Source organism: Rattus norvegicus, chromosome 4, assembly GCF_036323735.1.
Source record: "Rattus norvegicus strain BN/NHsdMcwi chromosome 4, GRCr8, whole genome shotgun sequence".
In the NCBI taxonomy this organism is placed as follows: Eukaryota; Metazoa; Chordata; class Mammalia; order Rodentia; family Muridae; genus Rattus; species Rattus norvegicus.
In genome coordinates this window covers 29943202-29970563 of record NC_086022.1, presented here as the reverse complement: position 1 = coordinate 29970563, position 27362 = coordinate 29943202, and the positions used below count along the sequence as shown (strand labels likewise).

At 40.3% G+C, this 27362-nt stretch overlaps 1 protein-coding gene across 5 annotated transcripts in view; it reads right to left on the bottom strand.

The window, feature by feature from the left end:
* Positions 1 to 27362, bottom strand: part of Cdk14 (cyclin-dependent kinase 14) — a 594415-nt gene that overhangs the window by 243088 nt on the left and 323965 nt on the right. For all 5 annotated transcript variants that reach the window (NM_001395582.1, NM_001395583.1, XM_039107757.2 and 2 more), the window contains one exon: positions 7754 to 7874. In NM_001395582.1, the coding sequence (NP_001382511.1) occupies positions 7754 to 7874 (121 nt within the window). The remainder of the gene's footprint in view (positions 1 to 7753; positions 7875 to 27362) is intronic.

Below are 27362 nucleotides of genomic sequence, written 5' to 3'. Positions count from 1 at the left end.
AGGAAGAAATGATGTAATTAAAATATAATCTTAAAAAATCAGTATATATGATACGTAGCTATGACGTCTTTGAGCATTTGGTAAACGTTTTTCATATGTGTTTCAAAACATTTTGAAACCATAAATAATTAGTACTATGTACAAAAGCAAAGGACCTAAAAATTAAATGTGATTAGAAAGTCCAAAAGGTTATGCAAAAATGATTTATAACCATGAATTCTATCTGACTTATTAATGTTGAATATCTTTAAGATAGTCATGTATAAACCTGTAATGCAGATTCTACACAGGGAGACTAAGATAAAAGTGGGATGGGACAAGGTTGGCAGGAGGGAGCAAAGTCTTCTTCCTCTAATACCCATTTAGTATATAGTCTCCAAACAGGGTCAAGGGTGCCTGCATGAACAAGGTCATAGGTCAGCTCTCCAGTGCAAGTCCACCACTGTAATACATTGATAGCTAGCAAGACAACAAACCAAGTGGAACCTATGAGGTAGCTAGCATTGCCAGAAGAATTGAGAATGCACAATTGCTCCTGGGAGATTAAAGGTTAAGGTTAGCCACGAGTAAAGTAGATCTCTGGTCCTGCTCTCCACACGTAGTTGTTAGTTAACCAGCTATGCCTGAAATGAGTTTTACTGTCACAGGTTTCCATCTGGAAACTGAAAGGAATAGTTGAAAGCTTAGATGAACTAAGTTAGACATGGAGCAAACAGTGGGAGAAGGAGGCCGACTTGGGGCTTCCATATGTTCTTGTTAATCATAGCCCCTACTTTAAAAGGCAAAGCGTTTTATATTCAGAGAGATGATTTCTATGTGAATATATATGTAACTTATAACATAAGCAGGGATGAGGTGATGGCTCAGCCACACAGTGATTGCTGCGTAATCAAGGCACATGGGTTTGGACTCCTACCACAGGCATAAAAAGCCAGGCAGGCTCATGCATCTGTAGTCCCAAAGCAGGGAGGTAGAGACAGGCAGGTCCCTAGAACTCATGACAAACAAGTCTTAATGAACCAAGTAACTCCAGGTTCATTGACAGAACTGTCTCTAAATAAATAATGAACAATGAACGAACGAATGAATGAGATGAAGACTCTTAACAATGGTCTCTGGTTTCATAAAAGAATAAGCATGCGTATGTGTGTATAAGATGAATACACACACACACACACACACACACGTCTATGTATACAAGATGAATATGTATACCATACACACACCAAAGCATTAAAGGGATTCACCTCCATGTGACTTCCTTAATTTACATATTTCTAGATTAAAACACAGAATCATATTGTACCCATGCCTTGCTCCCCCCCCCACATAATATGAAAAATTCTTGAGCTAAAAATTCTAATTTCAAAGACAGAGACAAAGACAAAGTCATTCCTTAAAATCAAATATAGCATCTTCTATCTCATTGTCATAATCCACTGCACTCTTGGATGCTACAGCCCAATAGAAACATGAGGCATTTAATTTGGTTGACTGACAGATCCAAAAGGCAATAAGAACAGTACTTTCAACATTTATATGGTTTTATATTTCCCAAGAATTTCTTGTAATCATCTCATTCCGGTCTCCCAGGCCAGTGAGGCAGTGGATTACACCAAGGTTATAATAATATCATGAAACTTAGTCTCTGTGACTGGCAACTTATAACTCACTCAGGAATCCATTTGGGGGCAGCCAATTACATTGCCAACCGTGATTAGAAAATTAGGTGAAGTTTCACTTGTTTTAGAAATATTTAGCAGGAATGACTACATACATATTTATCCTATATATTATCATTACTACAGTGTGGTTAAATATATTGACTGAAATACACGATTTGTCTCACAGAAATGTACTGATGAAGGACAAGATGTAAAAATTATAATACACTTTTTATCCTGACCAATACAGATGCGGATGCTCAAATCTAACCATTGATCACAGGGACCCCAATGGAGGAGTTAGGGGAAGGACTGAAGGAGCTGAAGGGGCCTTATCTGGCATCAATGGGAAGGGAGGCCCTTGGTCCTGTGAAGGCTTGATGTCCCAGTGTAGAGGAATGCTAGGGTGGTGAGGCAGGAGTGGGTGGGTGGGGAGGGGAGCATCCTCATAGAAGCAGGGTAGGGGGATAGAATAGAAGAGATCGCAGAGAGGAGATTGGGAAAGCATTTAACACTTGAAATTCAAATAAAATATGCAATGTTAAAAAAGACAGAAAGAAAACAAAGCTTCCCTTTATCATTCCAGGCATAGCTCATGGGAATTTTGGTGTCTTGGCAGTGATCCTACAGTTTCACAACCAGACAAGGCTACTGACCAAGAAAGATCTCAATCATAAATTTTCTGCTAAAAGTTTTTGTAGGCAACAGTCCTTAGGTGGGACTCAAACATGAAAGTATAGCAAATCTCTTCTGACTGAAATATAGAACTGAGTGTTGCTCTGGAGTGTTTTAAGTCATATGACACAGTGTAATTCTTTGTACCTACTGTCCTTGCAGAATTCTTGAAAGCGTCATTGTACGTTGAAGAATTATATGGTGAGTCAAAGTTTAAGAGGCCTCATTGGATATGAAGGACTACAAATTATGGTGCCTCCTGGACCAGGTGGGTCTTTCTCTGAGGTTGTCTTTACCTACGCCCTCCGCTCTGTTGCTTCCCACTGTCAGTAAGCCAGTCGGAGCACGCATTATTTGCGTACTGCTTAAGAGCTGTTAGAGAGCTGCAGAATTTGACGATGAATGCTTCATATCTTTCTTGGCCTTATGACTGCAATAGTTAGAAAACATGCAAACAACGTTGACAGAGAGGTGACTGTTGTAGGGCAGTAAGTCAAAATCTCATTCTTGGCACTGTTTTTTTTTTTTTTTTAAAGGGGACTCATTCACTTTAGTAGAAGGGAAAAGTGAGTAATGACTAGGAGTTGGGAAAATGTATGTCAGTGTAGATAGTGGTATGATGAAAATGTATTCAATTCAATGAGTCATGCCTTGTGTCTTTTTAAGTCTTCCTTGAATGTAATTATACAGTGGAAGGTGTCGGAATAAAGCTATCAGGAGAGACAGACAAGGCACAGGCACCTGAGTGAGAACCAAAGACACTCAAAATATTAGAGCTACACAAAAGACCCAACGTGGGCTGGAGTATAATATTTTATAAAGTGTTTTGCTTACATTTTAGAGTTACATTAGTAGTAAAACAAGGCCAATTTCTTGGCAGTCTTAGGAGATAGTAGAGAATGTGGTAAAATCAAAGGGGTGCCGAGAAGGCCGCCCTCGTGAATCTTGGCTATTTACTAAGCATAGGACCTCGTTAGCTCACTTAACTCTGCAGTGCCCTGTTTACTGCACGGCATGATAGGGAGGTAACTAAAAGCATAGCAGGGCGTGGCTGCACTCTATGGCCAATGAATGAACCTACTATTACTATTATTATTGGTCAACTTTTCAGAATAATATAGGCCTCACACAGAACAAGTAATGTTCAGGGTAGGGGGTAGAGCAAAGTTCATTTGTGGCTCTTACTCTTAAAACAATGGGAAATAAGCCCAAGTCTTAAGACATTTTATTGTGCAAATAAAAGTTCAAGACAGAAAGATCAGCATAGATGCCGGCAGAGCACTGGATACTGCGTGTGTGTGTACATATATGTGCGTGTGTGTGCGTGTGTGTGTGCGTGTGTGTATGTGTGTGTGTAAATGTGTGTGCATGTGTGTATGTGTATGTGCGCGCGTGCTTGTGTGTGTGTGCGTGTGTGTGTGACCATTAAGCAATATGAAGCTTAATAAGCAGGCGATATTCATTATAACATATTAAAAATCAATTTTAATGAAGCCATTTTCCTATACAGTATGACTTGCACAGATTTCTCCAAACCACCCAGCTGCTACAATGTTAAATAAATTCATTTGAATCTGAAATCAGACATGTAATGGAGAAGGGGTGATTTAATATGCAATCTCATTACGTTTGACAGGCTTATTTATAAATGATCTACCCCACATTTTGACAGGCATAGTTAATATGTTAATTAGCTTTAAAGAAGATGATGATAGGAAGCGCTTGACACGCCATAGTTCTTTGCATACTGTGTTGGGGGACAGTGCGGTCGATACCACCAGCTCCCTCTAAAGCACAATGCCTTTGATGAGATAATCATTTATTAACAGTAGATGATTTGGTTATCAGACATTAAAAATTAAACCTGTAAAATAATCCCCAACTGTGTTCTGCTTTTGAGAAAGTGTGCAGCTGCAACATAAGTCTGGGCATCTAAGAAGGAATAGAAGCTTATTTAAAACAACGGGCTCCACGGTAAGAGCTGAGCTCTTTAGCAAGTGAAGGCCACACAGCTAAGCTGCCCGCACACCCTTGCTTCCAGTCAGGTGCTTTTCAGCACCCCGTGAGTCTCTCTCTGGCTTCGAAGCTCAGCAACGCTGTCCCGTGCTCTGGCTTTCAAGGCACTACGACATCCAAGAATTAGCAGACTGTTTACAAGAGGCAGTGTTCAATTTGATTCTGCAGCTTCAGTCTTCATTTACGAAGGGAAACAAAGGTATCAAAACTACCTTGATGGAGGTCTCAAGTCGCGCTTGGCGTTCCCACAGTGCCTTGGTGCTGGAGACCTACAGGAGAAGCTCCCAACAGTGCCAGCTCTGATTTCTATCCCATGCCGACAGTGTCAGTGCATGTGTGTCTTCATTAATATTTTTAGTGCCTGCGGCCATTTAACACTGCGTAGGGATCATCAGTTCTTAGTTACTGCCCCGCAGCCCCGGGACAGTAAATGAACTGTAAAAATAGCCTGGAACTCCGTCCACCTGCCTCCTCCCCGGGTTAATATTTGTATTTCTTTTTGGTGCAGCTGAGCCATGGCTCGATTACAATCCCATTTCCAGGTGTCTGAACATCCTGCATCAACGCTATTGATTATGCAAAAAAAATCAGTGCCCTGTGAACGTCCCTCCCATGGGAAAGACACATGCATTTTTACCTGACTTAGAGCAAAATAGCCACACAGCTTTTAGAAAATTGCTTGGAATGACATCAGATTCAGAATGACAGGCATAGCATAGACGCAATTTTTGGGACTTGGAAATGAACTGAAAATAAACATGGGAGGCTGCTCAACCCTCACACATTTGCTCGCTCTTTCTGGCAATGAATAATTTTGGCAGGGGAACAAGAGGGCACTTGGGGTCCACTGTCTTTCATCAGTTTTTCCCCTTCCTCCTAATAAGAGACTTCTTTATATTCTGCCACCATGGCTCTGTTCGAAGCCAACTGGCAGCCAGTGCCCAAATCATTACTGATACACATGGGGTAGGGTCAGAGTAGGGAGTGAAGTTGGACAGCTCAGAAAACAAACAATGCAAGGAAGATTTTACCAAGTCAGAGACCCCGCTACTTGAACATGTTTCCTGCTACACCCTGTGTGTGTGTGTGTGTGTGTGTGTGTGTGTGTGTGTGTGTGTGTGTATGTGTGTGTGTGCTGGCATATTGTGAATGTGTCCGCACATGGAGATCAGAGGTCAGCTTTCAGTGCTGTTATTCACTAAGCTCTGTCCCTTTGAGGGAGGAGGAGGACAGTTCTCTCACTGGCTTGGAACTCTCCAATTGGCTAGGCTGACTGCATGGTGAGACTTAGAGCTCTGCCTGTCTAGAATATTCACAGTTATACATTGGTTTTGGGGGCTAAATCCAGGTCGTCCAACAAGGCAGTAACCCAAATTCTTAAACACCCTTGTGCTTTTGTGCTGTACATATGTGTCGGTGTGTAGATGTGAGCGCAGGCACAAATGTGTATCACGGTGAGGCCAGGTCAGTGGTCTTTGCTGCCCACCTTCATTTTTGAGACAAGGTCTGTCCCCGACCTTGGAAATCACTGATTTTCTAAGTTGAGGTCCAGTGTCCTGCATGCAAGTTGCCTCATCCCCTCTGCTGGGGTTACATACATGTGCCACCATGGTAAACATAGGTCATCACGCTTACAAGAGCTTCATAACTGGGTCATGTACCTAGTTCCTTAGAGAACATTTTTTTAAAAACATTTTCCTCCAAAACTGAGCCAGAGGCACAGGAAGAAAAGCTTCTTAGGTTCTGAAGGATATAATCTTGACTCAATTGCCAAGCAACTAAGACAAACTGGCTCTACACACCATAATTATTTCAAAACCACATTTTGTTAGTAGAGACCTTAGCTGGGCTCACTAAAAAGACTATGAAGTATTTCCTCATGCAGAAAATAAAGAGGAAAACATTTCATAACTTGAGACCGTGATATAATTATTATTTGCACAGCTAAGTCTCAACTAATAGCAGAAAGCAGCAAGGGATTAAGAAGGCAAGTAAAATATACCTGGAAGTGTGCACTGGCCTTTTTCTCCAACCTTCCCCCATTAGAACTAATGATCTAAGTGTCTGTGTTGCTCAAAGATAGGCCTATCCTTAGGGAAAAAATATTAGCGAAATAAAGAGTAAATGAACGTGAAAGCGCCCATGTCAGGAAGTGTGCACGATGAACAGATGGATCAACTCAGCACTCAAGGACAGGTGGCGATATTTATTCCTGGGACCTTAGAATATCATTAAATATGATTGGGTTTATGAGAGGTATATAAATTTATGATAACCAATCTCCGGGTGTTTGATTGCCAAGATTCTTTTACAGTGCTATGGAAGGCTATATATCTACAACCTAAGATGATAACTACGTGCTCATAAGATGCTGCAGATAGTTTCTGGGGCTCCACAGAGCAGCAAGCCCCACACCTAGGGGCATCTTAATCACACATTTAAAAAGTCCCCATGTTCTCCATTGCCAGGAGCCCGATTGTTTTCTTGATGTCTTATTTTTATATGAAATAGTCCAGGTAAGAAGCTAGGACTCATTAGTGTCTGATTTTTAAAAGCCAAGATTGTCGGGGGAGAGCCAGAAGTAAGAGCAGCAAGAGGAAAATAAATAATACACACTGAAGTTTTACTGAGGCCGTAAACATTATATGATCATGGAGCTAAGTTCTAAATACAGCAGCGTAACCATTCAGGAATGACGGCCCTGTTATAAAACAGCCACAAGCTTCATGAATTATTTTACTTCAAACTCAACTGTGAATGTAGAAAAGGGGGAAAAATCATGCTCAATACCCTTGCGTGACTCTCTCCCGGGTGTTAGGAGTAAGATTCGTTCCTCACATAAGCAGGAATACAGAGTCATTTGCCAGTGTGAACGAATATGTAACTGCCAGTCACTTTAATTCATTAAGTATTTTTAACAGCTGCTGAACTACTGCATGAAACGACACAATCCTGACATTTTCTATATATTTTTAAAAGCCTACTAGTATTTAATTTTGGAAAATTAGTATCAATAGCTTTCCATCAAACCTATTACCAGAGCTTTGTAGTAAATATAAACATTTGTCTTCTAATTCTAGGTCCACTGCTCTTTGATGATACCCACTTCCTTATCATAAAATAAAACTATAAATTATGACCTCACAGAGAAAATTACAGTGCTGACAGTCAGACAAAAAAGCCTCTCTGACCTTGCCCATCAAGAACTATTACGAGGCACCATCTGGAGCAGACTCTGACGAGTCCCATTCCCAATCAGATTTTAAAGAGACAACAGTACAGCCACACACAGGCAAGACTCCTGCACCATTAATCTTTGTCCAAACTGTTAGATGTTTGTCTAGGTTTGGCCCAGACAAATCGTGGCACACAGATTAGATAGGGTACCCATTTCTCACCACATGTCCAGGCAGGTGGAGTACTCTGTAGAGCCCAGGAGAACGTCTGGAGGTCTGTACCACAAGGTAACCACTTCATTGGAGTACGTGTGGCTAGGGACGGATTTTGCTCTTGCCAGACCTGTAGGTTACAGTAAACATAAAGAAGTTAAGTCAGAACTAAAGGAACGTGTGCTTTAAATTCAAATGGTCCATTTTAAAATTCTAAGCAACGCTCAGCACTACTGTAATTCAGATTTGTGAACACAAGTCCTAGGTTAGCACAAAGTTTGGGGAGAACATATGTAGACTGTATGTTTTGAAAACATGCTAATAAACATCAAGTAATCTGTGTTGCAAATAAAGCATCAGTGTTGCGGTTCTAATAAAATATCACTAAACAAGATCACAGCAACTCTAGAATCTCCTGGCTAATTCAAAGTTCTGTTTGGTGCTGTGAGTCCCTCATCTGTAAGTCGTACCAGTAAGGGTTCTTTGGCCAAATAACTCACAGAAAAGATAAAGCCAAAGTGTCCCAGCTATCCAACTGATCAATGCTACTAATGGCTACTGAACCTGTAATACGAAAGTGCAGTACTTTTTCTCAAAGAGCTTAAGCAAAAGTTCTTAGGATGTGTGTGTTTCTCAGAGATTCACAGGGGGCTGCACACTGGGGAGGTCTATCTGAAAACCAATGAGCTCTGTAATTATAGAGCAATGATCGAACTGGCACATACAGAGGTGGAGGGCAGATATCATCAGGCTTCAATGGGGAAAAGGCAGCAGTGGTATTACTTAAACTGAAAATGTATGTGCAATTTGACCTTATAACCATGAGTATTCACACTTCGACACAGACTGCATTTGTATGTCCTCAGGGGTTCACCTCTGGAGTGTGAGATTATCCGTTTTTAAGAAGATTTTAATTATATGTACAGTGGTCTATGTGCATGAGTGTGGGAGCCTTCAGGACCAGAAGGGAGTGTCAGATCTCCAGGAGCAGGAGTTACAAGTGTCTGAGAAGGTCCTGATGTGGGTGCTGGCAGTCAACCTTGGCCCTCTACAAAGCAGTGTGTCAGTATATGCCCTTAACTGCTGGGCCACCCGCCCAGCCCCTCCCATTTCATGATATAGTAAGTTTTTCTGAGTGTGTTTCCCAGGCTGTATGAAACGACTGTCTAATTCTCTTTGAAAAAAAAAAAAAAGAAATGCTTATTCACGGTACTAATGATTGAACATACACCCTCTAGCGTGTGAAGAACGCCAACGAGCTACATCCCTAGACTAATACTTTGAAAATGATTTATTTTTATCTTGGTTATGTGTATGTGTGTGCACACTGTGTTTGTACAATGCACATGCTCTGTACACACGCCTGTTAAGGCCACCAAAGGGGCACTGACCCCTTGGAGTGGAGTGGGCGGTACGGGGAGTTGTGAGCTTCCTGACTTGGGTGTTGAGGAATGAACTCGGTGTTTTGCATGAGTAGCAAGCATTCCAAAGTGCCGCACCATCTCTCCAAAACCTCCAATTCATTTAAAGGTCATATATCTCACAATGGTGTGTTCGAAAGTAAAAAAAAAAAAAAGGGATAAATATCAATCTGGATGTCATTAATGACAGATGCAATATGGTAGACCCGGAATGCTCCCTTGTGGCCCATTTGTTAAAGACCAGCTCAGTGGCGAGAGTGCTACTGAGAGTTGCTGGACCTTGGGAAATGGAGTCTAGTAGAAGGACGTTGGTTCACTGGAGTTAAGAGGCACAGTCTTGAAGAGGGTATCAGGATGATAGCTGTCCTCTCTGCTCCCCAGTAGCTTACAAGGTGAGTGACTTTATTCTATCATGGACTTTTTGCTGTGATAATTCTGCCAAACCATAGGTCCAAAAGCAACAGGACCAAGTCATTACCAACTGAAACTTCGGAGACCATGAACAGAAAGAAACCGTTCCTTCATCTAAATTGAACACCTCTGTTACTTTTTCCACAGTTACGCGGCATGCCTAGACCATGAATGGAAAGGATCTTTTATTTGTGTTATGCTAAAAGTGTAATATAATACAAAGCTTTTGCCATGAACCTACTTTAACGTGTTCATTTCAATGATCTTTTAAAATGATGCCAGTGATGTTTGGGAATATGAACTTTTTCCTGTTTATTGCCCATACCTGTTCATTTTCTGGATTGAGGGTAAATTTTAAGAATAATATGACAAGAGGTAAGACAACGAACTAATGATTAATCCAATTATCATTATAGTCAATTATTCTACAGTATAATGTTTACAGTAAGGTAATGATATACTGAATATATATATATATATATATATATATCCCATACAAATATGTATGATGCAAGAAATATATAAATATACTCCACTATACATACTATCTATTTTGCACACAAATCAAAGTATGTCCAAGCACAAATCCTATGTGACACAATTTTTAACCTACAAGGTCTAATCTTACTTTAAATCATACAAAACTGTACTATGGAGAGTGTCTGAAGGATTTGGTAAGCCCATCAAAGGTCTGGTCCTTAAATAACTGCACTTTCATACAGAAACCAAAGAGCTAAGGACAGGTCTGGACATAGGTTCCGCCTTATCCCATATGTGGCTGTCAAGTCGAATGGGATGCCATCCACACCGGATGCTCCTGCTTATCTGGAGGCCTTATTATCAGACAGCCAGGAGAATGGAAAAACTGAGATTTCCTTTGACAGATTAGACAACCAGGCTTGTTATTAAATAGAAAGTGATATCCTAAGATGAGAAAAAAAATAAAAACCTCCAGAATTCCCTAAATATAATATAAATCAAGACCATCACATGTGATTGCAGTTGAAATGTGAATTGGGAGGTTGGATAGGTATTTGTGGAAAATACAAACAGAAGCTCCCATGCTACGCTATTTTCTCCCTCCTGACATACTTAGGTCAAAGGAAGCCACAGTGTTGACATTCAAAGATGACTGAAATGCACCTGTTGACTTTGAGAAAAACTACAGTGTCTCCCAAAGGAGCGATGAGGATGAGTTTTCAATGTATAAAGAGTTTTTAGAGAGAGTTTACTCATAGACTTCCATATAGAAAACAAGGCTATTTTAGTTCAGAATGCAGTTTTTTCAACCACTTTGAGAAGCTCCCTTATCACCTTTCACGAATATAATCAGTTGAAAGCTGTTAGATCTGAAGGGGTACCGTCCATTGATGAACAAAACGTGTTCACTCTGAAGATATTTATATTCGCTTAAGGAGAGAAATAAATCTTAACTTTTTTCAGGGAAGATCAAATTACTTGAACAATGGTTCATTATTTATAAAAAACAAGAACACCTTGAAATATGACTTTCTAGTGCCATTTTCCCCGGATCGTTTTGGTAAAGAAAATGCTGTGCATCTGTAAGGTTCACGAATCAAAACCTGCTTACTCATGCAAAATTTATCAAACTGCATCTTCCAGCTGAAGGAAAACTGTAGGACAGGATTAATTAGCACAGCATGTGTGAAAGCTTTCTCTCTGTGTTCCCTGTCAGTTGCTATGGTTACACTACAGGAAGAGAGCTACACTACCTTTTATAAAACATGGAGTTCATGGGTGATTATCAAAACTTGTATTAATGTTTAGTCGGAACTGAAAGTTGAAAAGAAATGTGAGATGCCAACCGGATGAAGTTTGGCCTGTACAGTACGACATGGCTGTGTTTGTGCATCTGGAAGGGGGAGGGGCCTGTGGGCCCCTATAATGGCTCTCATAGCAAATGGATGCACACAGCTTCTGTGTTGCCACTTCTAACGAGGGTGGACCTGAGGGTAAAGAAGAATGTTCTGCTATTCAACAACTACTGCTGGCAGTTCAGGGTTGGGATGTCATTATTTCTATACGATAGAGGTAAAGTTTTGTAGCTAACAGTTTTCTAAGAATTCCTTTCCCCGGGTTTATAACATCACTAACTCAGAGATAAGACCTGCTGCCATGTTGAATTCGGTCAAAGAAGAAATCCCAGGACATCTTCTCTATATGTGTATAGCTAGATGAGCCAATCAACACCAAATAATGGACACTCTACAGCTCTTAATTGTTCTCTCTGGCGAGTTACAACCTGCTGGTTGCTTTTCTCACTTTAAATTTCTTCCTTTGCTTCTTTTCTACAGACTAGTTAACCAGGAATGACAAGGCGTCCCTCTGGAACTTTATTTTGTTCGGCTCATACTGGTTTTGTAATGGATATAGATTTAAATCAGTATCTTGAAATGCGGATATTCATGAATTGAACACTTGGTGTTTAATGCAATGCTTGGAGGCCAGGCTTTTAGGAAGAGGTGGTTCATGGGAGCTTTGCCCATGAATGGATTAATTCATGGACAGACCTGTAAATTCATGACACTATTTGTAGATGGTGGAAAACCTGGATGGAGGGCTTAGTTGAAGGGACTGGGTTTCTGAATGTATGAATTTTCTTCCTGTTCCCCAACCTTCAGCAGTGACATGAGCAAATTGGCTCCACCACGCACTTCGAACCTCGATACCCTGCCTCATTAAGGCATAGCAACACGGAGTCACGCACTATCGACTTGAACTTGAACTTGAGGTAAAATCAGCCTTCCTTTCCTTACACTAGCAGTTCCTCACAGTGCTGAAAATGACACACAGAGTGGTTCTCAAATGCACACAGTCTGTTGGGCATGGTGGATCATGACTTGCTTTTCTGGTTCTTTTATTTTAAAATTCTTAACATGTTTTCTTATACAACCTTCTTTTTATTTTATTGGAAGAGGATTTTTTTTTTCTATTGTGGTTTCTCTTACTCCACTCTTCCTCAATCGTCCCCATCTCCCCCCCATACAGATTCATATCTTTTATGTCTCTCTTTAGCAAAGAGGCATCTAATAGATTTAAATAAAATAACGCTTAATAAAAGAGCCTGAAACAAAAACAAACAAGATGGAGAACAACAAACCGAACACAAGAAACAGAAACCCACTGATTCACACCTTCAGGAATCCCACAAAAAGACAAACTGGAAGCTAAATATGTACACAAAGAACCTGTAAGTTAAAAAAATAAGAAATAAAAATTAAAAAAGTGAAAAAGAATGCTCCAACAGGATATTATGAGAAAAGGAACCTCCAAAGATATCACTGAGTTCACACTGTATTTGGTATTTACTGCTGGGAATGCAGCTACCTCTAAGTGTAGTTCGTTTCCCCTGGGGGACTCCCTTAGAGGAAACTAAATTATATTTGCAAATGGTTGTCAACTGGAGATTTCTTCTGGGTTAGGGAGGGGCTTCTGCCCAGTCTTTCTGGTCTAGGACTCTATGTGGTGCAGACACATGTAGTCTCTGTGCACGCTGCTTCTGTCTCTGGTAATACCTGCTTTTAATTCTCATTCACAGGCAATTTCTTCCAAAATTTAAACCTTCGATTCATACTTACACTTAGTTCTCTCCAATTATTCACCATCTAATCATTTTAAAAATACAAAGATCAGGAAATCATGTTTATTTGTTTATCCTAACAGTTGACTTCTAGCTTTCATTTTTAACAAGAGAAACATTCATAAAATTTTAAAACAGATTTTTGTGTTGATGAGTTTTTTTGTTTTTTTTTTGTTTCTGGTTTGGTTTGTTTGTTTGTTTTTGTTTTCTCACCAAGTTGGCATAATCCCGAGTCATCTGGGAAGAGGAAACTTCAATTGAGAGAGGAAGATAAGCCTCCTATATTGACCTGTAGTCAAATCTATGGGGGCATTTTTTTGTTGTTCTTGTCCAATGATTGATGTTGGAGGAGCCAGTGTACTGTGGGTAGGGCCACCTCTGGGCAGCTGGCCTTGAGTTATATAAGAAAGCAGGTTGAACAAGTCACGCATAACAAGTTAGTACTCTTCCTCCACCGTGTCTGCTTTGGTTCCTGGCTCCAGGTCCATTCCCTGCATGGCTTCTTGCTTGAGCGTCCTACAATGATGGACGGTAACCTGGATGAAGGAAACCCTGTCAGTGGTGGGCTGTAACCCGGAGTATATGATGAAATGCTCCCTTGCTTCCTGAAGTTGCCTTTGTCATGGTGTTCTATAGCAGGTCCAAAAGAGTAAACCAGGACAATTTCCAAAGAGTAAGAATGCTCAGGTAATTGAGTTTAAATTCAGGACTTTATGAAGTGGAAATTTCTGGTTTCTTTGGAGATGCAGTTGTGTTATGTGATTTTTTTTTTCTGGAAACTGTCTTATGAAGGATGTCTTGCCGAAGCAAACAAGTGAGAGGATATTTTGATGAGAACAGACATGTGGTGTTTTTCTGGAAGCTGCCTAGAAAAAGGGCATGCGATGTTTTGATTCAACAGACACCTGAGAGAACAAATGATGTGTGTATAAAGGGTATAATTATAACTCAACAGACAGTGGAGGAGAGCCTGGCTTCTGTTCACCTTGTCACTATTTGCTGGTCTTCATTTGGTTTTTCGGACACTGGTTTTCGCTGATGATGCTCTGGCATTGTTTCTCCTTGCTTTCCTTCCTGCTCATCTGTTGTTGTGACTTCCTAGAGGGAAAGGCACTAACGAACTTCCTGGGATCTTCTGATAGCTTCTTGTCGCTTCTAGGCGAACTGGCAGAGCCTTGCAGTTTCTTCTGTATTGAACTGCCATTGCTGGTTCATGAATGGTGTTTGTGACTGAATCGAGCCACCACTGCTGATTCACGTGAACTGAACTGCTGGTTTCCTGACAGTGCAGATTGGAATTGACCACAAAGAACTATTTCTAAACAAGTCCATACTCACCTTTGCTCTATAACCTTTCTTTCCGTGACCTATAGTGGATGGTGGGCTAGAAGGAAGGTTAAAACATTTAAGAACCTTTATTAAAGGAGGTTTTGAAAAATCTAAGCCTACACCTTTTTAATTTTTTCTCTTGTATAAAAAATAAAAATTCATGCTTTTCTGAGAGGTGTTAATTGAAATGAAATTAATAGATATAGTAAGGCCCCTTAGAATGATTGGGCTAATTATTGTTTGGCAAACTCATTGTTATGGATTGGCCTACGTATTAAGCTAAGTTTCACCTGAAGTGGCAAAGCTAAATGCCTGGAGTTACCCAGGTAGTTATATCTGCTAAAGTTCCTAGGGCTCTCTGGCCTGTTGTTGTTATTGTTGTTGTTGTGTGAGTTTGTATGAAAAATGAGAGACCTGAAGTCCGAGGTCCACAAACTGGACTAGTTAGCACCTGTCATTCCAAATGAAGCCTTTGCAAAGCCTGTACTCAGATGTGACAATGGTTGGATTTTCACTAAAGTGCTGAGTGAAGTGGCTGGCAGATACTCTGTGACCCAGAAAACTATTTTGCTGAGAATCTGACAAACTACATAAGAGAGGTCTGCTGATACTTGGGGAAGACTATAATAGCTTCAGTGCTCATTCAAGTCATCTATTTCAGTAAAGCTACAGAAGTAATCCTAAAAATTTTTCGTATACATCCTAATTCCTCAAAAGCTTTCACCAAAGCAGGTCTGCATCACTGATCCTGTCCCGTCTGCATGAGCAGAGGGTGCAGGAGCATTTGCACAGCTCGCTGGCTTATGTTGCTAGATTCTGTTTCTCAGTTCCTAAAACTCAGTGTTATTTTAATTCCAGATGACAGCACCACATAGCAAATTAATGCCCTAATCTGAGAAAATTGGCTGTTCTGATGGATCACATGTCTATAGTGGCTTGGTATCAACTTTTATTATTATTATTTTTATTAAGATTTTAGACTTGATATAAATTTGTCATAAAGCAGAGAATAACCTTAAAGTTCTGATTGGACCTCCATCTTCTGAGTGCTGAAGTTACGGTTGTGTAACACGATGCCTGGCTTATGAGATGTTGTGGACCAAACCCAGAATATCACGCATACTGAGTAGCACCTCCACCATCTAATTTTCATTAACATTTTTAAAATTAAATGTTAAAGACAAAGTTCATCATAAAAATCTGTTTTAATTGAAGGCATACACTAACTCATAACTTTTGAGGCACTGGCTTATATAATTTATAATATTACCTATACATTATTGACTATGCATCTGAGTATATTAAACAAAAGATATTTTTTGGTAAGTGTGAGATGACTCTACTGGTATGAGTACTTTCTTACGAGACTGATGTCTTCAGTTTGATCAGTTTGATTCCCAGAAATTACATGGTGAAAGGACAAAATCAATTCCAGAAAGTTATTTTCTGACATCACATATATGCTAGTGTACACACACACACACACACACACACACACACACACACACACGCATGTGCATGCATAGGTATACACACACACACACACTTTAAAGGATTATTTATTGAAATAGAACTATAAGGTAAAAAAAGAAGGGCTATAAATCAAAAGGAACAAGTCAAAGTACTTGCAGAGGATGTGACCGGATGCAACAATGACTTTAAAAAGTGTACCAGGGAACTCCTACAGCTGATAAACACTGTTAGCAAAGCAGATAAGTTTAAAAAAAAGACAAAATAAAACAATGAAAATGGAAACAAAATGTAACAAAAATAATAGCAGTTACCTATCCACTGAGATGTAAAGCTGTCCAGATATATTAAATGAAAATGTATAGAACAGTAAGAGATAAATAAAATAAAATAATTTGAGGTAACTGTAACCAAGAAAGTGAAAGACTTGTATGATAAAAATATCAAGTCCTTGATGTGCCATAGTCACAAGGGAAACTGTGACCCTCTCAGAGAAGGGGAGAGGGGATGGGAGAAGGGGCTATGTGAGGGGGAGGGAAGAGGAATCGAATGAATGAATAAATAAATAAATATCATCTTTGAAGATATGAGAAGAAAGATCTATCATGTGCACCGAAAGGTAGAATTAAAGCAGGAAAAATGGTCATTATAACAAAAAAAATCTATTGGTTTAAAGCAATTACCCTCAAAATTTCAATATAATTCTTTAGAGATTTTGAAAGGCCAATTTTCAGTTTAATAAGATAAAAAACTAAAAATCAAAAATATAAAACAACACTGAACAATTTTTTTAAAAAATCCCAAAACAAATAAATAAAAAAACTGCTGGAGGTCTTATTATTCCCAATTTCAAGTTGTTCTACAAAACTAAGTAATAAAAATAACATGGTATTGGCATAAAAGCAAACACATTGATACGGGGGAATTAAATTGAATACCCAGAAGTAAGTCCACACACCTATAGACATGCGTCTTTTGATATACAGGCCAGAAATACAGATGAGAAAAAGAAAGCATCTTCAACTAATGCTGTTGGTCAAACTGGATGTTTATATATAGAAGAAGGCAAATAGATTCATATTTACCACCCCGTGCAAACTCAACTCCAAAATGGGTCGAAGACCTCGACATAAAGCCCGATACAGTGAATTTTACAGAAGAGAAAGCAGAGAACAGCCCTGAATTTGTTGGCACAGGAAAAGGAATTCTGAACAGAACACCGTTGGCACAGGCACTAAGGTAAACAATAAATGGGACCTCATAAAAGTGAAAAATCTTCTCTAAGGCAAAGGATACCATCATTTGGACAAAGTGGCAGCCTACAGAAAAAGAAAAGATTTTTACCAACTCCACATCCTGTAGAGGACTAATATGGAAAATATATAAAGAACTCAAGAAACTCGATATTAAAAAAATAATCCAATTAAAAACAGGAAACAGAATTAAACAGGGAATTCTCAATAGAGGAACTTCAAATGGCTAAAAGACACTTTTAAAAATAAAAAACTATGCTTAGTCATCAGGAAATGCAAATGAAAACTTCTGTGGCGCTTCATCGTTCACCCCAAGAACGGCTAAGATGAACGAACACATCGAAGCTTACGCTGGAGAGGACGTGGGGCAAGGGGACCCTCGTCCACTGCTGGGAAGAATGCACACTGACTGGTGGGGCATTTTCTCAGAACGGTGAGACCCGATCTTAGGATCCAGTCACAGCAATTGCGTATGTCCTCAAAGGATGCTTTATCCTACCATACGGACCCTTCCTCAGCAGTGTGCATTGCTGCATTCATAGCAGGCAGGAACCGCAAACAGCTTAGATGTCAGCCAGCAGAAGAGTAGATAAAGAAAGTGTGGCACTTTCACACAATAGAGTATTACGGGGCTGCCAGAAAGAATGACGTCATGAGATCTGCACGCATGTGCATAGAACCAGAAAAAAATCATCCTGAGGTAACTCAGGCTCAGAAAGATAAATGTGGTGTGTATTTGCTTATATGTGGATATTAGCTATTAAATAAATGGTAATCAGGAGACAATCTGTAGACCCAGAGAGGTTAGGTATAGAGGTAGGGACTAGAGGTGACACATGGATCTCCCTAGTAGGGGAAAATTAATAGATCTTTATGGGTGGACTGGGTGCAGGTAGATGGGAATAGGAGGATCGGGTGTGGAAGAGTAGGGAATAAGGAGTTGAGGGAGGGAATGTGGGGAGAGACCCTAGAATTTAGGGACATTTGAGGGGTGGTATGGAAACCTAGTACAGTGGAAACTCTAAAATATATAAAACACAATCTTAATGGTGTCCCCAAAGAATGAGAGAGAAGGAGTCCAAGCTGGACATCTTCTGTCACCAAATGGAGCTTCGGGTACTAAGACTGGGTTGCATCCAATCTAATTGCTGGACAAAGGGGTGCAATGCAAATACACAACCAACCAAGGCTGCTGCAAAGGCAGTAGGTTGCTCTCCAAAAACTGATAGCAGGGAGCCCCTGACGATGAAGACGACACCCGCACAGCTCATGGACCGCGGAGAACTGGAGTTGGTGACTCTTCTGCTTTCTCTCGGGGCTCTCGTCCTTCTGATGGTTTGCCCTGTCTAACTTTGATGTGATGGTGTTCGTTTCATATTACTACATTTAATTTTGATATGTTGTGCTGTTATCTCTTAAAAACCTGTTCTTTAATAGTGAGAAATAGAAGGATCTGAATAGATGAGGACGTTGTGAGGGATGATGTGGAGGAGAGAGGATAAAATATAATCAGGACATATTGTACAAGAAAAGAATCTATTTTTAATAAAAGAGGAAAAATTAAAAAGATATTTATTACCACCATGATATTAAAAAGTATGCTATACCGAAAGCATGATTTGCATGGAAGGTAAAAGCCAGTTCGTTATCCTCTATCTATCTTCCTTGAAATAGCGGTATATATACTTTACTTATTAATGCATTTATTTTTTAGCTTTTAAGATAATTTAAAAATTAAGAAAAATTTATGAGAAAATCATTTTTACTTATTCCCTATAGTGTTTTCTTTTTAGAGCAGGGGAAACCAATCCTTTTGTTTTCTGTTACAGTAACAACAAACCTGTGACTAAATAAAATAGAATAAAAGAACAGAACTCTGGTGGCTGAGGAGTTCAAGTGTACGATATTTGGAATTAACTAGGCATCTGTAGGGCTTTTCACAGGGCATCACAACAGACTAAAATGCCTCACATGGAAAGCAGAGAAAATAAGTAACTTTGAATCCCTTCCCTTCCCTTCTTAAAAAGATGCTAAAGCCATCGCAGAGGCCAACCTCTCATGATATCATCTAGCTTAATTACCTCTTGCCAGTACCACATCTACACATTAACAAGAGAAACATAAGGATTAACACTCAAATGTTTTAACTTTTTAGGAATGCATTCAAGTCATAGCATAGTCCTTACTGGGTCTTAACACAGACGACTCAAAATTATAAAAACACTAAATATGTTACTGTATATACTATAAGGCAAAACTGAAAATAATTAATAAAAACAATCATATATAATCTCTTCGGCATTCTTAAGGGTTTGAATAAATTATATCACTTAAAGGTTGCTATGAGAAGTGACCAGCACAGTACAATAACACCAAGGGAACTGTAGTGGCGTGCATGCCCTGGAAATAACCAACAGCTCTCTAATTGACTTAAGGTCCACTCAACAAGAGGGAAGTCAGGCCTGGTATTGGGTAGCCAACTACCCAGGACCCAAGAAGTCATGGATGTCATAAACCTAGAACTACCACTTTACTCCATAACAGGTGCTCCACAACTTCATTCTAATTATCTGTCCGTAAACATACAGATAAGTGAAGTCTTCAGCCCGCATCACTTCAAGCCTGGGGATGATGTCAATCAAAAGATGTACTCTGCAACAGACAGAGTCCATTACAGAAAATCATAAACATTAAAAATACAGAATTATGGAGTTCAGGCTCAAACGAAACATGTACAAAATATACCTGCACTCAAAACTCAGGGATTATTGCTGAAGAGGGGACAGAAAGAGTATAGTAGCCAAAAGGTCAGAGAGTTTTCTTTGAGATTGCATCTCTTAGGATTACCAGCAACTACATCCATAAAGTCACGAACATGATTGACTGCATAAACATTCAATGGACACGAACATCAACAAAGACATGTTAAAATTAGCAGAAGAAAGACCACAAGTCCTCAGTCCTATTCAAAGAACTATAAACAACTGAGGAATGCTGAGAGCAGGAGAAATAGTTTTCTCTAGCACACCAACTGGTCATCCAATTCTTAATAGCCTGAAAACATACACACAAAATGTTAGCATTCTGTCTAAGCTCCACCCCCACAGTTACCTGGCAACAGCCAGGTATGCTCCACCCCACAGCTAATAGCCAACAGTCAAATATGCCTGACATTATAAAGGAGGCTGCTTGCCCCCTCCTCATTCTCTTGCTCCCTCTTGTTCTCCCTTGCTCTCACTTTCTTTCCCTTGTCCCTTCTCTCCCCACATTCTTCCCTCCTTCTCTTCATGTGCTCATGGCCAGCCTCTACTCTTCTATTCTTCTACTTCTCCACTCTCTCTTTCTCTCTGCCCCTATTAACCTCTTAACTCCCCCCAACAATACCCTGAATAAACTATTCTACACTATACCATCATGTGGATGGTCCCTCAGGGGGAAGGGATGTTTCAGTATGGGCCTGCTGAGGCACTGCCTTCCCCCAGAACTCCACAGAACATATCCCCCCTCCTTATCTTTTAATAAACACAACATTGGTGATGAAACCTGGGACATATCCTCTCTTTATCTTTTTATAAACACATTACAAATGACAATATAGAAGTCGAGCAGGTTGCATTTATGTATTAGTGACAAAAACAGACACTACGTCAAAGTAAAAGTCTGGAACGAAATTTTCCAAGCAAATGGTCCCACAAAACAAGCTGGAATAGCCATTCTAATATTGAATAAAAACAACATTAATCAAAGTTATCAAAAACAATAAGGAAGGACACTTCATATTCATCAAAGGAAATCCACCAAGATGAATTTCTCAATCCTGAATATCTATCTATGCTCCAAATGCAAGGGCACCCACATTCATAAAAGAAACCTTACTAAAGCTCAAAGAACAGAAGGGACCTCACACGATAATAGTGGGAAACTTCAACAACCCACTCTCAACAATGGACAGATCATGCAAACAGAAACTAAAGAGAGACACAGAGAAACTAACAGAAGTTAAGAACCAAATGGATTTAACAGATATTTATAGAACATTTCATCCTAAAACAAAAGAATATATCTTCTTCTCAGCACCTCATGGTACGTGCCCCAAAACTAACCATATAATCGGTCACAAAACAGGGCTCAACAGATACATGAAGATTGAAATAATCCCATGCATCCTATCAGATCACCACAAATTAATGCTGGTCTTCAATATCAGGAAAATCAACAGAAAGCCCACAAACAAATGGAAGTCGAACAACACTCTATTGAATGATAACTGATTCAAGGAAGAAATAAAGAAAAAAATTAAAGACTTTTTTAAAATTAATGAATGAAGGCACAACATACCCAAACTTATAGGACACAATGAAAACAGTGCTAAGAGGAAACTCATAGCTCTGAGTGCCTCCAAAAAGAAACTGAAGAGAGCATATATCAGCAGCTTGACAGCACACCTAAAAGCTCTAGAACAAAAGAAGCGTATATACCCAAGAGGAATAGACAGCAGGAAATAATCAAACTTAGGGCTGAAATCAACCAAATATGAACAAAAAGAACTATAGAAAGAATCAACAAAAGCAGGAACTGGTTCTTTGAGAAAATCAACAAGATAGAAAAACCTTAGCCAGACTAAACAGAGGGCACAAAGAGTGTGTCCAAATTAACAAAAATCAGAAATGAAAAGGGAGACAAAAACAACAGATCCTACAAAGCTTGTATTCAACAAAACTGGAAAATCTGGATGAAATGAACAATTTTCCACACAGATACCAGGTACCAAAGTTAAATCAGGATCAGATAAACCATCTAAACAGTTCCATAACTCCTCAAGAAATATCAGCAGTTACTAAAATTTAAATAAAATTAAAATTTAAATAGAGTTTAAAATGGCAAAGCTTCTGTAAGGCAAAGGATACTGTTATTAGAACAAAACGGCAAACAACAGATTGGGAAACATCTTTATCAATCCTACATCTGATAGAGGGTTAATATCCAGCATATAAAAAGAACTCAAGAAGTTAGACTCCAGATAATCAAATAATCTTATCAAAAAATGGTAAACAAAGAATTCTCAACTGAGGAATATCAAATGGTTGAGAAGTACCTAAAAAATGTTCAACATTCTTCATCAGCAGGGAAATGCAAATCAAAACAATCCTGGGATTCTACCTCACACCAGTCAGAATAGTTAAGATCAAAAACTCCAGTGACAACAGATGTTGGTAAGAATGTGGAGAAAGAGGAACACTTCTCCATTGTTGGTGGGATTGCAAGCTGGTACAACCACTCTGGAAATCAGTCTGGCAGTTCCTCAGAAAATTGGACATAGTACTACCTGAGGGCCCAGCTATACCACTCCTGGGGATATACCCAAAAGATGCTCCAACATACAACAAGGACACGTGCTCCACTATGTTCATCGCAGCCTTATTTATAATAGCCAGAAGGTGGAGAGAACCCAGATGTCCTTCAACAGAGGAATGGATACAGAAAATGTGGTACATCTGCACAATGGAATATTACTCAGCTATCAAAAACAATGACTTTATGAAATTCGTAGGCAAATGGTTGGAACTAGAAAACATCATCCTGAGTGAGGTAACCCAATCACAGAAAAACACACATGGTATGCACTCATTGATAAGTGGCTATTAGCCCAAATGCTTGAATTACCCTAGATGCACAGAACACATAAAACTCAAGAAGGATGACCAAAATGTGAATGCTTCACTCCTTCTTTAAAAGGGGAACAAGAATACCCTTGGCAGGGAATAGGGAGGCAAAGTTTAAAACAGAGGCAGAAGGAACACCCATTCAGAGCCTGCCCCACATGTGGCCCATACATATACAGCCACCCAATTAGACAAGATGGATGAAGCAAAGAAGTGCAGACCGACAGGAGCTGGATGTAGATCTCTCCTGAGAGACACAGCAAGAATACAGCAAATACAGAGGTGAATGCCAGCAGCAAACCACTGAACTGAGAATAGGACCCCCGTTGAAGGAATCAGAGAAAGAACTGGAAGAGCTTGAAGGGGCTGGAGACCCCATATGTACAACAATGCCAAGCAACCAGAGCTTCCAGGGACTAAGCCACTACCTAAAGACTATACATGGACTGACCCTGGACTCTGACCTCATAGGTAGCAATGAATATCCTAGTAAGAGCACCAGTGGAAGGGGAAGCCCTGGATCCTGCTAAGACTGAACCCCCAGTGAACTAGATTGATGGGGGGAGGGCGGCAATGGGGGGGGGGATGGGGAGGAGAACACCCATAAGGAAGGGGAGGGGGGAGGGGGATGTTTGCCCGGAAACCGGGAAAGGGAATAACACTCGAAATGTATATAAGAAATACTCAAGTTAATTAAAAAAAAAACAAACAAAAAACAAAACAAAACAAAACAAAACAAAAACCAATGACTTCGTGAAAGTCTTAGGCAAATGGATGGGACTAGAAAATACCATCCTGAGTGAGGTAACTCAAACACACACACATACACACACACACATACACACACACACACACACACACACACACACACACACACACACACACACACACACACGGTATGTACTCACTGAGAAGTGGATATTAGCCCAAAAGCTCAGATTACCCAAGATACAATCCACAGACCACATAAAGCTCAAGAAGAAGGACTACCCAAGTCCAGATGCTTCAGTCCTTTTTAGAAGGGGGAACAGAACTATTCATAGAAGGAGATATAGAGACAAAGTTTGGAGCAGATACTGAAGGAATGGCCATTCAGAGCCTGCCCCACTGGGGATCCAGCCCATATATATATATATATATATACAGCTACCAAACCTAGACAATATTGATGAAGCCAAGAAATGCATGTTGATAGCAACCTGATATAGTTGTCTCCTGAGAGACTGTGCTTTCTGGGAATGCTCGCAGCCAAACGTTGAACTGAGAACTGGGTTCCAATTGCAGGAGTTAGAGAAAGGAGTGAAGGAGTTGAAGGGGTTTGCAATCACATAAGAACAATAATACCAACCTACTAAAGCTCCCAGGGACTAAACCACCATCCAAAGAGTACACATAGACAGACCCATGTCTCCAGTTGCATATGTAGCAAAGGCATCAATGGGAGGAGAAGCCCTTGCTCCTGCCAAGGCTGGACCCTTCCCACAGTGTAGGGGAATGTCAGGTCAGGGAGGCAGGAAGGGGAGTGTGGTTGGGTGGGGGACACCCTCATAGAAGAACAGGTAGGAAGGATGGGGTAGGGAGTTTATGGATAGGAAACCAGGAAAGGGGATAACATTTGAAATGTAAATAAAAGATATCTTATTAAAAAAAGAATTCTTTTTCAAGGGATGTATGTGCCTTTTCAACACTGATGATGCTTTTTAAGAAGAAAGGAAACTGAGGTCCTAAGCATATCCACTGTGCCCAGTTCATGCCCTTCTCTCTGATCACATGCCACTCCAGCCCTTACTTCTCATTTCTGAGCCTTAAGAACTCCTGGTTGGTCCACCAGTGGCAAGGTGCATTCTCCTTTTCCTTCCACTGACAGTACAGCAGTTTTATGGCGTGTGAGGCAGTTTCTCTGAGTTTGTGAGACCACTGCTCTGAGTGTGGTTTAGGGTAGAGGACTTTACCACCCTCTGAAGTCTCAGATGGCTCCCCTATGAAACGCATGAGGCAACTTTCCTGGATATCCACTACTTACCCCTTCCCTGCTCTCTCACTGTACGTTTCCTCCTGCATGCTTCCTCAGCCTATTCTGTCCTCAGAGGCTGAACTGAGGATCTCAATAGGGTCCTCTGTTCCCAAGGTGGGTCAAGGGAGGAAAATTAACTAAAATGGGAGGGAGGAGGAAGCTAAGGTGCCTGTATTTGTTTCCCAGCGTTTCCCCAGATAGACAGGATGCAGCCATAGTGTTAGAAGTGCTCATTCTGTAACCCCATGGCAGAGAAGTGGATAAGGCTGCTTCTAGCCTGGAAACGTTTAATAACCTTAACCACCCAGTTTCATAAACATCGCTTCATGAAACTTTCAAATCACCCCATTTGAGTTGCCTTGTATTTACTTTTAGGATCTTAATACAGGTGCCACACCTGACCCACCCACGAAGATTAAATGATATGATGAATTACCACTGACCTAAGTAATAGTCACTTGCAAATACCATTAACAACATTACCCTCTTATCCCACCTAGTCACTCCTCTTTTTGAGTCTTTTGACTATATTGTAAAAGTGTAAACTCTATGGAATAGATGCCTTTCTCTCGCTCTACCCCATTTTTTCTCCTCCCTGTTTGTGTTTGAGGCAATTTTGAGCAAATAATCAAGCTGCCTATTTCTCTCCACTTAACTTTAATTGCACAACATGGTCTTCTGTCTTACAGTGCCTTATTAACTGACAAGCTCCTACCTGACTTGTCCTTGAAAACTACTCAAAGAAGTCCTCTGGAAGCTCTGTTGACTCCCCTCCATGACTCCTCCACCAAAGGACTCTTCTTTGAAAGGCTTGGGCCTTGATATTACATAACATGTCCCAACTCAGTCATTTATAAGAGGAGTTTCTTGGAACATGGTTTCTCAGTAGCTTATGGAATGTGCTTGATAGTCAGAATGTCTCAGATTTCTTGTGGTACCAGAATTCTGCGAGTCCTTTCATGGTCACCACATGATACCAGAGAAATTAGCGTCTCCTCTTGAGATTTTTAGTCCAATTAATAAACGATTCAGATTGGGCTAAATGAAAGCTTGAGTTCAATTTTATTAGATTTAGAAAGAAACATCTCCCAAGGCAGGTGAATTCATCAATAGCTCAAAGGAGGAGAATAGAGAAGACAGGACAAAGTCATGTTTGGGTTATTGGCATGGAAATCTACCACATAGCATCTGGCAGCTACATGGCAGGGAGCCAGTCTCTACAGAAAAGTTAGGAAGCCCAACATACTAGAGAAAAGGCACACATAGGCAAATAAGACCTCAGAAATTAATCTTTCTTTAAAATTTTAATTCTCTCCCATTTTCTTAGCAGTAGACAACAAAAGTTGCTTTAGTCCTATATTCGATCTGTTTATCTCTCTAGTTATATTATACGCCCCCTTAGGAGTAATGGTCATTGCTTGTAATTTCCTCATGTCTTGCCTTCAGTGTCCAGTGCCCCTGCACTCCAATCTATCAGCAGAGCTGTAAAAATACAAAGCTTACATAAGCCCCAGTCTGTCAAAAGAATGTTCAGAAAGGGCATCAATGGTCCCACGTGAGGCTCACAGGGTACAAACTGCAATACTCAAATGTGTTCAGTGACCTAAGATTTCAATGACAGCAGCAGCAGGCATCCCCTATTCTTCCAGGTCCAGCTTAGGTGGTTCACAAAGAGTTAACTAAGTGTTCTGTTGTTGTTTTTAAACAACAGGGTGGGCAGAAGTATAAAAACATTCATTTCGAAGCTTCCAGCTGTTCACTGTTCCTGAAGAAAGGGACCTGAATTTACCTTTGAAACTGCTTATTTGTTCCAGGAAAACCAATGTAATTCCTGTTATGTAAATGTAAATCAAAGCCCTCCTCACTGTACTGGAGCCAGCTGTGAAATTAACCTGAATTCTGTTGGTTGAAAGGGAGGCATACATTTAGGGCAAACTGGGGGCACCTCTGGCAGAGCTGTTTCTGAAGCACTGTAGTTTTCTCGGGGAAGATGTTTGCCTCAGGAAGAAAGTAATGCTGATTCTCGCAAGCTCCCCACCAGAGGCTTTCAGAAAGCTGAGAGAACCTAAAGAATGGTACACAGTGAGGCTAGTCACCACTCTGCAAAGAACAGACTCAATGAATCCCAAGTTTGGTTACAATTAGGTCTACATTTCACGAGGTGCTGATGCTGGGCTGCTTGCTGCCTGCTGGTTTAAATACTGGATATGATGGAGCGAACTCAGTCACACGACTGGGGAAAGGAGTGGTCCCTGAGATTTTATTGTGGACCTGTCAGGGGCCTTAGGTTCTCAGGAAATACAAACATCATTTTTTCAAGATGTACTTTTGGGAGCTTATGTTCAGATGTAGCCTGGATCTGGTCAGGGAGCCCATTTGATGGAGTGCTATGTGTCAGGCTTGCACTCTCAGATAACTATGCTTCTTCTGGGCACCCTCCCTGCTTATCCCTTTTC